At 41.1% G+C, this 12,817-nt stretch overlaps 1 protein-coding gene across 1 annotated transcript in view; it reads left to right on the top strand.

Moving 5' to 3' along the window:
• The window catches only part of LOC107726080 (disheveled-associated activator of morphogenesis 2-like), an 82,046-nt gene that overhangs the window by 42,736 nt on the left and 26,493 nt on the right, over positions 1-12,817 (top strand). Inside the window, 2 exon segments of the mRNA XM_016535556.1 lie at positions 1,562-1,636; positions 4,098-4,192. Of these exon segments, the coding sequence (XP_016391042.1) occupies positions 1,562-1,636; positions 4,098-4,192 (170 nt within the window).

The following is a 12,817-nucleotide window of genomic DNA, read 5'->3' as shown; positions in this document are numbered from 1 at the left end:
GCTCTGGAGGAGCAGGCACAGCAAGGCGCTTTTGAGGAGCTGGCACTGGAGGGAGCTCTGGAGGAGCAGGCACAGCAAGGAGCTTCGAGGAGCGGGCACTGGAGCGAGCTCTGGGGCTGGAGCCGACACTGGAGCGAGCTCTGGGGCTGGAGCCGACACTGGAGCGAGCTCTGGGTGGGAGTGAGCCACGAGCAACAGGCTTGACTTTGAAGTGGCCAGCGAGCTTGACACAAAAACGGCCGGTGGGCTTGCCACAGGAACTTCGGAACTAGACTTCGTAACGGCCGGCGGGCTGGAGAAAGCCGTGGCCAGCAGGCTTGACGGAGGAACGGGGGGGTCCCGGATCGGGATCGGAGGCTCTCCAGACACCGGATGACTGCCTCCTTCCAGTCGAGGTTGGTGGTGTCTGGGAGCTCCGCGGAGCGACGGTAAGTAATCCTGATCCAGAACAGCGTCACGAGGGTTTCCCCCTCGAGGGAGCTGGCGAGGGCAAGCGGCACGAACGCCCTCGCGTAGACGATCGGGTCGGGGTTCGCCTGAGCTACAGCGATGAACTTCGCTCGTTCCTCCATGTGAGCGGGGAGAAACGAACGGTAAAACAAAATGCTTTTAAAAACCTGAAAATAAACACGGGGAGAAGAGGCGCCGCTCACTTTCAGTTTGGATCGGCTGTTCTGTCATGGTCACTCGGGGAAGGAAGGAACGAGGAACGAGGAGACGCTGGAGAACGTTCAGAACTTGACTTTAATTCGAGAAACAAGGAGATACCGAACACAGGAACATCAGGATGACATTCAACAGCCGACAGAACACACTTGGAAACACAGGGTTTAAAAGCTCAGAAACTAATGGGACGCACCTGGGAGCAAATGAACTAATTAATGAAACACAGCTGGACACAAATGATAACCAATGAGGACAGGACACAGGAAGAACCAAATAAGGGCAAAACAGAACATACACGTGACAGTGATATGAAGCATGAAAAATCAAACAATCATTCAAATACTGAATCAGTTAAATATATAGAGTGTGTCATAATTCTTAATTTGTAGTAAATTGTGGTAGATTAATAAATCCACATTTTATTAATAGCATTTTATTTTTGTATTTAAACAGGTCTTTTGTTAAAATCTAAATCTAAATAAACATGAAAAGCATTATAGATAACAACATTATTATTTGAATTTTGTTTATTAATTTTGAACCACCAAACAATCAGATATTGTTTTAAATATCCAAATATTGTATCAGCTCACAGATTCTGTTGTGGCGGTTTACAACTAAAAGGTCTGGTGGACTGATTGGACAACAAATAAATAAATCTGTTGCTGTGGTCTACTGAACAATCATTTATCAGACACATTTACTTATAGTACCCTTATTATAGGGACACAAGTCATGCCTACAGGGACAATGGTGGTAAACGTACACCCTTTCAACCCTTAGTATTAGCTTATTACCCTTCGGTTATTCAAAAGTGATACACACAGTTATTTGCGAAAGTCATGTGTTTCTTAAAAAAGAATCTAAATGACTTTATCCTGTGTTCATTTCTTAGGAACAAGAGGACCCCAACAAGCTTGCTACCAGCTGGCCTGATTACTATATTGACCGCATCAACTCCATGGCAGCTGTAAGTACTTGCTTTATTACCTTTATATTTATTTTGTGTTTATGACAGTTGACACAAAAGAGCTGGCTCCCTGTGCATGCACTTTGTGTGTGCGCACTCAGAAAACCATATTTCAGAAGTTTAAACTGACAAGGTTTTTTAAACGCAAAGAATAAACTTTTCATGATAAGGAAGAACTGCAAAGTCATGTGAGTGTGAACATTATAGAGATGATAACCAAAATTGATCAGATGCTTTATTTGTTGCGTGAGCTGCCAAGTACAGCCCTCTTCTGGAAAAGGGGGCGGGAAGCAGTATTTTACAGTGGCCGAGAAGTGCAAAACAAATCACAATTATGAAAACAAAATAACAAATTACAAACGCAAATCCAAATCTAAAAAACAAAATAACAATTCAGAAAACACAACAGCAATTACGAAAACATTATAACAAGTCAGAAAGCACAACGACAAATCAGACAAAACGGAAGAGGTAGGTATAGTTTGAGAATGGATTACTTACTGCTGACTGTACGAGATATCTGTCAAACAAGGTATACAGGAAGTACAGCAGACTAGTGGTAAATAATTTGGAGATGTTCTTAAAGTAGCTCAGTATAAATAAGTATTACTCTTACTGTGGAATAAAATATGACATGCTTCCAAATTTCAGTGGTTCATGCGGAGGTTTTGAAAGAGACACAAAAGAAAACGGCCATGTCAATGAACATTACGGGTAGCCTAGATAGTGATAATATAGCTAGAATGTGTCTTGCCGCTGTGATGTGATGCACTGTGACCATTTCAACGGACCGTTTCCTCCGAAGTTTTTTTATATTTTCATTTAAAAAAATATGTATGGACGTTTATAACACTGTACTTTGTGTTTTATTACCTTTGAATCAGATTATAAGATAGTTAACGCTAATGCGAGGGTGTTCTAATACAGCGTCTGGGAGTGATGGTAAATTTGACAGTTCTCTTCTGACTGCCTGTCACAATCACCAGCTGGAGTGCCCACTGGTGGAGCTCATGTCACTGGAGGAGTCATTCCTGACTTTTACCATTCACCCAGGACTCCATTTCCCATAATCCTTTGCCCAGACTCATCTGCACTCATCATCAGTTGCAGTCACCTGTCTCTCATAACCTCATCAGTCTCACACTATAAGAATGGCACACAAACACTATCACATTGCGGAAGCCTGTAACGTTTCCCTGTCTTCTGTGTTTCCTTGCCTTGCCTTTGTTTTCTTTGATCTTGGACTGTTTTCTGTTTTGTTATTGTTTGCTGCCTGCCCTGCCCTTCGCCTGTTACTGGATTACCCTTTTGGATTACATTGTGTGCTACTGTTTGCTGGTGTTTTGACCCTGCCTGTCTAAGTCAAGTCAAGTCAAGTCACCTTTATTTATATAGCGCTTTTAACAATACAGATTGTGTCAAAGCAACTGAACAGCATTAATTAGGAAAATAGTGGTTATTTCTCTGCACCATTACTTCAAACGAGTTATACTTGAAGCCCGCCTTCTGAGAAATACTGAAAACATTGTTATAAATTGAAGCAACACCTCCCCCTTTACCTTTTGGACGCGGCTCATGTTTATAACAGTAATCTTGGGAGGTAGACTCATTTAAAATAATGTAATCATCAGGTTTTAGCCAGGTTTCTGTCTAACTACGTCTTAATAATAAAGCCTGCATTTGGATCCACATCTCCGTCGTCACGCCTCCTACGTTACACTGCCGTTATCAGTATTTTTTTTTTCTAACTATGTCTTAATAATAAAGCCTGCATTTGGACCCACACCTCCGTCGTCACGCCTATTGTGGCGTTTTTCTTTTGCTATTTGGGCAAATGGGAATGCAAAAAAAACAAGGCAGAGGTATGTTAAATTGGGTTTTTTTTATGTGGTGTGGAGAGAATATACAGTATATATTTAAAGAGGAGAATATAAATATAAAATATCAAGAGTTCAACAGTCTTTTTATTAGGAAAATTGAACTGGAATTAAGATACATAGTTCATAGCCTACATAGTTCAAAAACTCTTTTGAATCACCAGAAATATAGAAGATAAAATATAGAAGTTTGTCTCATAACAGCTGTACACAAAGCAGCGCGGCTTTCATAAACGCTACCTTATCAGGCATTATTCAGGCATTATATTTAAGATGAAATGAAAATGAAATTGAAACTTTTCTGAAGACAGATTATTAGCTACCATTCTATTTGGTGGATCACCAGTCACATATGTCATCAGGTTGTGGCTACAGTGTCCAATAAAGTGATACCATTTTTTATTTTGGGTGTTTACTTCCCACTAGCCTGAACGACATTATGGAAGCAAAATAGCCCAAAATCTCAAAATTGACCGTTAGACTGGACATGGTTTATAGCTTTTCTGAAGCATACCTGACCTGCCATGATGTTTTATTTGTTTAAAACCAGAGTAAAAGTTTGACAAAAATCACTTGTATTTCAGATGCAGACACTATTTGCTTTTGAGGAAGAGGAAATGGAGATGAGAAACAAGGTGGTAGAGGATCTAAAGACAGCCCTCCGGACTCAACCAATGAGGTAAGAGAACTTAATTCTTTATATTGATCCATAATTCTCCACAATAACTCCAGTTCAAGGAATCAAAAGTGAATACCCTGATTTAAAAGAGCTGCTCTCAGCAAACTAATTCCGGCTTGGATTATGTGGGAAGTGCACTTTTCTACAGATTAGGATGTCTCTGCCATCTGTGAGGATTGGCGTGGAGGCAAACATTACTGCATCCGTCTTTGTCTGTGACTGTCTGATATTGGTTGATCACTACTTCTGAACACATTTAAGTAATGTGTATCATTCATTTAGCTGAAACAGTGACTGACTGCTTCCTGTATTCAGTCCTGGGCCTTTTTGTACATAAAAACAATCAGAATGAGACACCAGTATCTTTTTTCCCCTCAAAGATTAATTTATCTTTGAAATATATTTTATTGCCAAGCCCATGCTGTCTTTAGACCATTAGTCTTGAGTCTCTTTCATCACTGCTGGCAAACAGAACCAGAACTTTTTTCTCTGAGTCACAAAGAAAAATGTCTAAGCTGTCAGGCACACTGTACCCAGTCGTCTAGACCAGTGGTATTCAAACTCGTTCCTGGGGACCCACAGCTCTGCACATTTTGCATGTCTCCCTAATCTACACACCTGATTCAGATCATCAGCTCATTAGAAAAGAGCTCCATGAACTCAAATGAGTGTGCCAGATAAGGGAGACATGCAAAATGTGCAGAGCAGTGGGTCCTGAGGAACAGGATTGAAAACCATTGGTCTAGACATATAAGGCAACTTAAACGGGACTGACTGTTAAAATAACAGCTTCCACATTGCCATGGATGAGGGACCATATGGACCATGCACTTCAGTTTTTTGTGGTCAGTTTTGTCACTTAATGTTAGATAGTTTATTTTTGTGATCTTGGTTCTTTAGAGAGATAAATTGCAGTGTCATCTGAGTGACCCCAGCAGTGCAAATTCAACATCTGCTTTGAGTGAAGTAAGGGGCCGTTTACACGACAACGTTTCCAAAAACTGGAAACTTTTTATGTGTTTTGCCTGTTCGTTTACACGACAATGGCATTTTGGGGACTGAAAACGCATAATTTTGCAAACGGGTTTCAAAGTGCAAGTTTTTGTAACCACCACCATTATTGTTTCCATGTAAACACCCAATACGGGAATCTTTGAAAATGGTGACGTCATGCATGTGCGTAGTACATGTTAGGTATGTAGATAATACAGCGTTTTTTGCAGTTTTCACGGATATGTGTAAATGCGAATCGTTTTGAAAACGTTGTCATATATACGTGAAACTTTTTAAAAACGCAAGGGAAAAGCTTTTCCGACTACATCATTGTAGTGTAAACGTAGCCTAAGATGGACACAACTCAAGCAGCCTGCAATTTAAAAGCAATCAAAAAATTATTGGCTATAAATAGAAGTAACCCATGAATGTTTATGACAAGTTCTTCAAGAGCAGCTAGCTGGGTCCCGGATGTAATCCGCTAATGGATGTAAATGTGGCTTTGAGGCTTGAAGGTATTTTTTCACCTCATCAGTGCCAGTGCAGGAATTACTTTAAATGAGCAGAAGTAAATTAAAATATTGAATATCCAGTTTACGTAGTAGTGAAATGTATTAAATACAAGTCAGCCCGAGTGCTTTTTAAAGAACAACTTTTTTCATACAATTTTAAGTGTTCATTTCAATTATACTGTTTTTGCAGTTGTAGCTTTATTACCATCAGCTAATTTATGGCTTTAGGAGTCATTTTACACTGTTATAAATCTAACAAGTGCCATAATTAGATGATGTAACATCCACATCTGTCATGCAGTAACCGACTTTGTCCAATATGGAAAATGGTGCAAACACTGCTCACATGAAAACTCAAGCAAACATTATTTGCGATGTTATTACAGCCTTTTGAAGACCAGATCATTTGCAACAATCTGACGTAACCTACAGTAGTAAAAAGAGGTAAAAGCTCTCTTTGCGGATTAGGTTCACAGGTAAAAAAAAAAAAAAAGGTTACAGTTAGCACTGTACAGATGTTTACTGCTGTCAAATACTTTTCTGGAACAATGTGACTCCATATTTGCTTCACAATCTCTTGAATGTTTTCATTAATATCAAAACAAGTACAGACGAATTTTTAACTACTGTAGCTAATGTAAGATAATAAGAAAATAGTAAGACCCTCTGTTTTATTAACATTTGTTAGCCCTTATTTAATACTTCTCAAGCTGTGATGTAAAGGCTATTTTTTTAAACATTAAAAAAATTAAAAAATCCTGTCCCAACTTCCTGTTTAAACAGGACATTTGTCGACAGAGGGGAAAAAAGACATGCCAAAGTCTGTGCTAATGTGTGGTAATACTATTAAAATCTTGTGTGTCTCATTTTATCATTGTTTAATGATCTAGGAGTGTTCCTCTATACCAGGGTTTCTCAAATCTTGCCCTGGAGGGCCAATGCGCTGCAGAGTTTAGCTCCAACCCTGATCAAACTCACCTACCTGTGATTTTCTAGTGATCCTGAATACATTGATTAGCATGCTCAGGGGTGTTTGATTAGGGTAAGAGCTAAACTCTGCAGGAAAGTTGATCTCGTGGGCCAGATTTGAGGATCCCTGCTCTATACCAGTGGTTCTCAAACCTCTCCATGAAGTACCCCCAACACTGCACATTTTGTATGTCTCCCTTTATCTGACAGACCCACTTCAGGTCTTGCAGTCTCCACTAATGAGCTGATGAGTTGAATCAGGTGTGATAGATGAGGGAGACATACAAAATGTGCAGGGTACTCCAGGACAGGTTTGAGAACCAATGCTCTATACCAGGGGCCACCCCTGTTCGCCACGAACGTCAGTCCTGGAGAGCCGCAGCCCTGCAGAGTTTTGCTTCAACCCTAATCAAACACACCTGAACAAGCTAATCAAGGTCTGAACGGTTACTAGGAAGCTACAGGCAGGTGAGTTTTAATTAGGGTTGGAGCTGAACTCTGCAGGGCTGCGGCTCTCCTGGACCGGAGTTCGCCACCCCTGCTCTATACCATTCCTGGAGAGCCACAGCCCTGCAGAGTTCAGCTCCAACTCTAATTAAAACTCACCTGCCTGTAGCTTTCTAGTAACCCTTCAGACCTCGATTAGCTTGTTCAGGTGTGTTTGATTAGGGTTGAAGCAAAACTCTGCAGGGTTGCGGCTCTCCAGGACCGACGTTCGCCACCACTGCTCTATACACTTGATATCTTTGCTCAGTAGACAGTTAGCCTGCTGAGACAAAAGTATCATTCATTACTTAGTGCATACAATCTGCCACTTACAGTTAATAACACTGAAAGCAGGAAGATAAATGCAGCACCATGATTTGGCTCCGACAGCTCAGTACTATAGGTAATTTTTATGTGTGCCATGAACACACAAGTTTACTTAATCTGTTATGCATTTTGAGAAGTTGAGTGAGATGAGTTTGAGAAGACAGCAGTGTCGTCCTGGCCACTTCAGTCCCTGTGCCATCCTTCTAATTTTTCTTCTTACTCCCCAACTTTTTGTGTACTTTGCTAGTGAAGGAATTACATACTTGTGAGTTTAGCATGTTGAGCTGAGTATGTAGGAAGTAGTGCTGTCAAACGATTAAACGCATACAAAATAAAAGTTTTTGTTTACATAATATATGTGTGTATACTGTGTATATTTATTATGTATATATAAATACACACACATACAGTATATATTTTGAAAATATTTCCATGTATTTCCATGTATATATTTATATTCATTTAATTGATATAATATATAAATATTTTAAATGTATAAACTTAACATATTTTTCTTAAATATATACATGCATGTGTGTGCATTTATATATACGTAATAAATAAAGTTTACTTAATCTGTTATGCATTTTGAGAAGTTGAGTGAGATGAGTTTGAGAAGACAGCAGTGTCGTCCTGGCCACTTCAGTCCCTGTGCCATCCTTCTAATTTTTCTTCTTACTCCCCAACTTTTTGTGTACTTTGCTAGTGAAGGAATTACATACTTGTGAGTTTAGCATGTTGAGCTGAGTATGTAGGAAGTAGTGCTGTCAAACGATTAAACGCATACAAAATAAAAGTTTTTGTTTACATAATATATGTGTGTATACTGTGTATATTTATTATGTATATATAAATACACACACATACAGTATATATTTTGAAAATATTTCCATGTATTTCCATGTATATATTTATATTCATTTAATTGATATAATATATAAATATTTTAAATGTATAAACTTAACATATTTTTCTTAAATATATACATGCATGTGTGTGCATTTATATATACGTAATAAATATACACAGTACACACACATATATTATGTAACCAAAAATTTTTATTTTGGATGAGATTAATCGTGATTAATCATTTGACAGCACTAGTAGGAAGTAAATTATGTATATAGTTAGTAATGTAAAATGTCTTCATACCTGTTCCCCATGATACTCTTTCAGACACTTAACCTCACACTGTTTATGCATGTAAACATTACTAAGTGGTGCATACATTAATTAACTGGTTTGGCTTCTTGACATATAATTCAGTTTTGTATTTGTATTACACTGCCATCTCACAGCAAGAAAGTCCTCCAAATATCCTTTTTTGGATATTGTCTTCAAGTTTCATGTGCTCAACCTTGTTTTTTTGTTTGTTTGTTTTTTATTCCACATTCTGGAAGGAGTGTGCAGATGGCAAGCTTTTCTTAATTTGGTAGTTTTAATATAAACTGTGTAGCCACGACACAGGGCCTCTGTCTTCACACCGCTGGTCAGCCAACACAAAATGTCACTCCAAAGCAAGATAGGTTTCACAACATCCTCCCGAAGACCCTGAACCTCTCACCACCACAATGAGGGGCTCAGATCGGGAAGAGTACTTGTGTCAAGTCAGTGAGAGATATGGAGGCAACATGTCTATTGATCTTTTGAATTACTGAGGTAGTACTTTGCACCTTTAAGAAGGTGATTACATTTTTTTTATTTATGACATGGAAAATGTGATCTAACTAAACTCACTGTGGTTCAGTTTAGGTCACCGGAAAGTATGTTCAGCTTAAGGAATGTTTTTAGCTATGTTTGGACAAAAATGCCTTATTATTCTGAGGATGAAATGTCAGTGGGGTTTCAATAAAGAAACAGTCACCTTCTTCCCCCTCTTCTGCAGTTTGTGTAAATAATCTGACGTCCGCTCTCTCATCATAACCAAATATTAAGTTTCAAAATACTGATGATATGACCTCAAAGAGGTCCAAGTATGTGAAACTCAACTCTTTTTTTCACATTTGTCGAATGCTTTAATGGAAATTGCACCCGGAATGCTTTAAGCGTTTGGACGGATTTGTGTTTTTCTCTCCGTGCTGTGAGAAGTGTACTAGCTAGGTCCATTGAGCATCAATGACTGAAGGAAAATAGAGTAAAGTGCAAGAGGTAGCTTTAGGCAGCTCAGACGTCATCCTGTGAGGCATGGTTTGTGTTGGCAATGGTTTAAAGGGACAATTGTACTACCCCACCTGTGCCCCCTACATGCTCAGCTTCCAGGGTAATTTACACACTCCTGGCTGCTCTTTCCAGATTGGTGAACTGTAACTGATACGCAATACTGCACACGTGCATGCTTTTGTTCACATTTAGTCTGGCTGAGTGTGACTGGGAACAGGTCAGTAAGGCACTTTATCAAGGCTCAGCTGGCTTCATTTTATTGCTTATTTTACTGCTCATGTTATGACTATCCCATATGCTCACTAAAGACTTTACAATCACTTTTTAAGACCAGATAAACCTAAAGCACCTAAATAGCTTTAACCTTTTAAACCATCAGATCTAGTGTTCCATATGATATCTTTCCAATCTATTTTTTTTTTTTACTTTCAGCAGTCAAGGGGGCTTGGGCCCTGGTGACACATCTGGACCATGTGTCAAAGCGGCTAACGCATATGAGTGCACCTTCTGATTTGTAGCATCCCATTCAGTTGTTCCCTCTGAAACTTTCTACAACTTGTGTTTTTTCTTTCCTTTTTTATAGCCTTGGAAGCTATTGTGTGTCACTCCAGTGGTTTTAGAGAAAGTAGTGTTTGCGCAGTTCACTTAATACCAGGATGCTGTCAACATTCTACACATGTTTCAATCTGGCATTAGTGCTTTGCATAGTACTGAGTCAGCATTGCTTAAGGTTACAGATGACATTCTGTTATCCATTGATTCTGGGTCATCTGTCATCTTGATATTGTTAGATTTAAGTACTACATTTGACACTATCAATCACATTATTCCTTAAAAATGATTCAAATTAGTGCAGGGACGGTACCTTGGTCATTAAACACTTCACTTACAGATAGCTACAGACCTGTCTCTCTCCTTCCATTCATAGCGAAAACCATCGAAAGAGTTGTTTTCAACCAGTTTCTAGCTTGTACTTATTTGAACAATGTCTAGAATCTTGGTATTACAAGCACTTCCTGTATCTGTTTGCCTCTTTAAGAAGAATTGCTTTATGTATCCCCCAATTGTAAGTCGCTTTGGATAAAAGCGTCTGCAAAATGACTAAATGTAAATGTAAATGTAAATGTATAAACCGATTTAAAGGTCCCCATGGGGGGAAAACGTGTTCCGGGGTTGCGTAGTTGCATTACAATGCTTTACAATGGTTTGCTTCCAATTTAAAGGGTTGGACTGTCACTGTTAATATTGTATTGGGTCATTTAACTCACCATCAGCTCCAGTCTCTTGAGTTGTTCCGCAGGTATCCATTCTGGGGCCTCTTTAGTTTTCCCTCTACATGCTTCACTTAGGTTCTGTTTTTCAAAAACAGAAAAAAAAAATTTATAAAAAAAAACATTACGTATAATTGTTATGCTGATGATCTCCAACTCTATCTTCCAATTAAACCAGGAAACAGTTTTTCATTAGATCATCTCTCTTCATGCCTTGATGAAGTGGATGGCAAATAATTTCCTACAACTGAATGAAATGGGAAATTATTCCCATTATTATTCCCAAATTATTCCCATTATTATTCCCACTTAGTTTTCCACTAAACTAAGAAAATTTAGTGGGGAAGTCGTGGCCAGTTCCCCCGAGGCGGCGGCGCTCGCTCAGAAAGCTCCAGAAGCGGCGGTGTCCGCTCACGTTTACCCCGAGGTGGCGGCGCCCGCTCATAGTTCCCCCGAGGCGGCGCATGTACAGCGCTCTCTCCCACCTTCAATACCATGACTGAGGTGCCCTTGAGCAAGGCACCAAACCCCCAACTGCTTCCCGGGCGCCGCAGCATAAATGGCTGCCCACTGCTCCGGGTGTGTGTTCACGGTGTGTGTGTGTTCACTGCGTGTGTGTGTTCACTGCTGTGTGTGTGTGTGCGCTTTGGATGGGTTAAATGCAGAGCAATAATTCCTTAAGTAACAACCTACACAGTAATGCAAAAAATTTAGCAGTTTATCTTGATCCTCTGCTCCAATTTGACAAGCATGTAAATGCTTTTGTCATGAGTCTGGGCCCTGCGTTTCTCCCTCTCTCCTCCAGAGGGCGCCATCTCCCGGACTCCAAACCCCATACACCTGTTCACTCATTACACTAATTCCGGCCTAGATCTGTTTTGTTTTGCCTTGTTGGCCATTCTGTTCATTAAAAGGAAGTTTTCACCTGCATGTGGACCCAGATTTCTCCTCGGTGTTTCGTACCGGGCCTGCCTCATGGTCTTTTTCTGGGGAGACCTAGCCGAGCCCTTCAAGTCCCTGATGCCCTACTGGGTCCCCGAGGAGTCGCTGGAGGACTATATCAACCTGGCCCTGCATTTGAGCGGCTCCGCCTTCAGGGTGGAGTTAGCTGCGGAGCCCGCTCACAGTCCTCCCGAAGCGGCAATCCACGGGGCGTCAGAGGCCTCGTCTGCCGCACCCAGTACCTCACGCCCGTTACCGGAGCGTCCCGGGCTGATACGCAGCGTGCAGGAATCCCTGCTGATGTCGGTGCGAGCGGCGTGGTCAGCTCGCAAGGCTCCCAAGGCGTCGGTGCCCACTGGGGTTCCCTCCGAGGCGGCGGGGCTCGCTTCTGGCCTTCCTGAAGCGGCGGAGCCCGCGGATGATCCCTCCGAGGCGGCGGGACTCGCTTCAGGCCTTCCCGAAGTGGTGGCGTCCGCTCACAGTTCCCCCGAGGCGGCGGCGTCCGCTCAGAAAGCTGCAGAAGCGGCGGTGTCCGCTCACGTTTCTCCCGGACTCCATTCCCCAAACCCCATACACCTGTTCACTCATTACACTAATTCCCCAAACTCCATACACCTGTTCAGTCATTCACTCATTACACTCACCCTCAGCTGTTCCCCATTGTCACAGACTATATCTTCTCCTCTCACTCACCACTCTGCCTGGCTGTATTGTAAATGTATTCGTATCTGTCGTGCCTAGATCTGTTTTGTTTTGCCTTGTTGGCCATTCTGTTCATTAAAAGGAAGTTTTCACCTGCATGTGGACCCAGACCCTGTTTTTCCTCGGTGTTTCGTACCGGGCCGTGACAGAATACAGCCAGCAAACATGGGTCCAGCAGGGAGGTTTCTCAACGTCCGCCAGGGAGACCGGAGCATTGAGGATTACACCAGGGACTTCATGGAAGTGGCTCGCCAGTCAAC

The sequence above is a fragment of the Sinocyclocheilus rhinocerous genome, unplaced genomic scaffold (assembly GCF_001515625.1).
Source record: "Sinocyclocheilus rhinocerous isolate Xijiao unplaced genomic scaffold, SAMN03320098_v1.1 scaffold636, whole genome shotgun sequence".
NCBI lineage: Eukaryota > Metazoa > Chordata > Actinopteri > Cypriniformes > Cyprinidae > Sinocyclocheilus > Sinocyclocheilus rhinocerous.
This window is presented reverse-complemented; position numbering and strand designations above follow the sequence as displayed.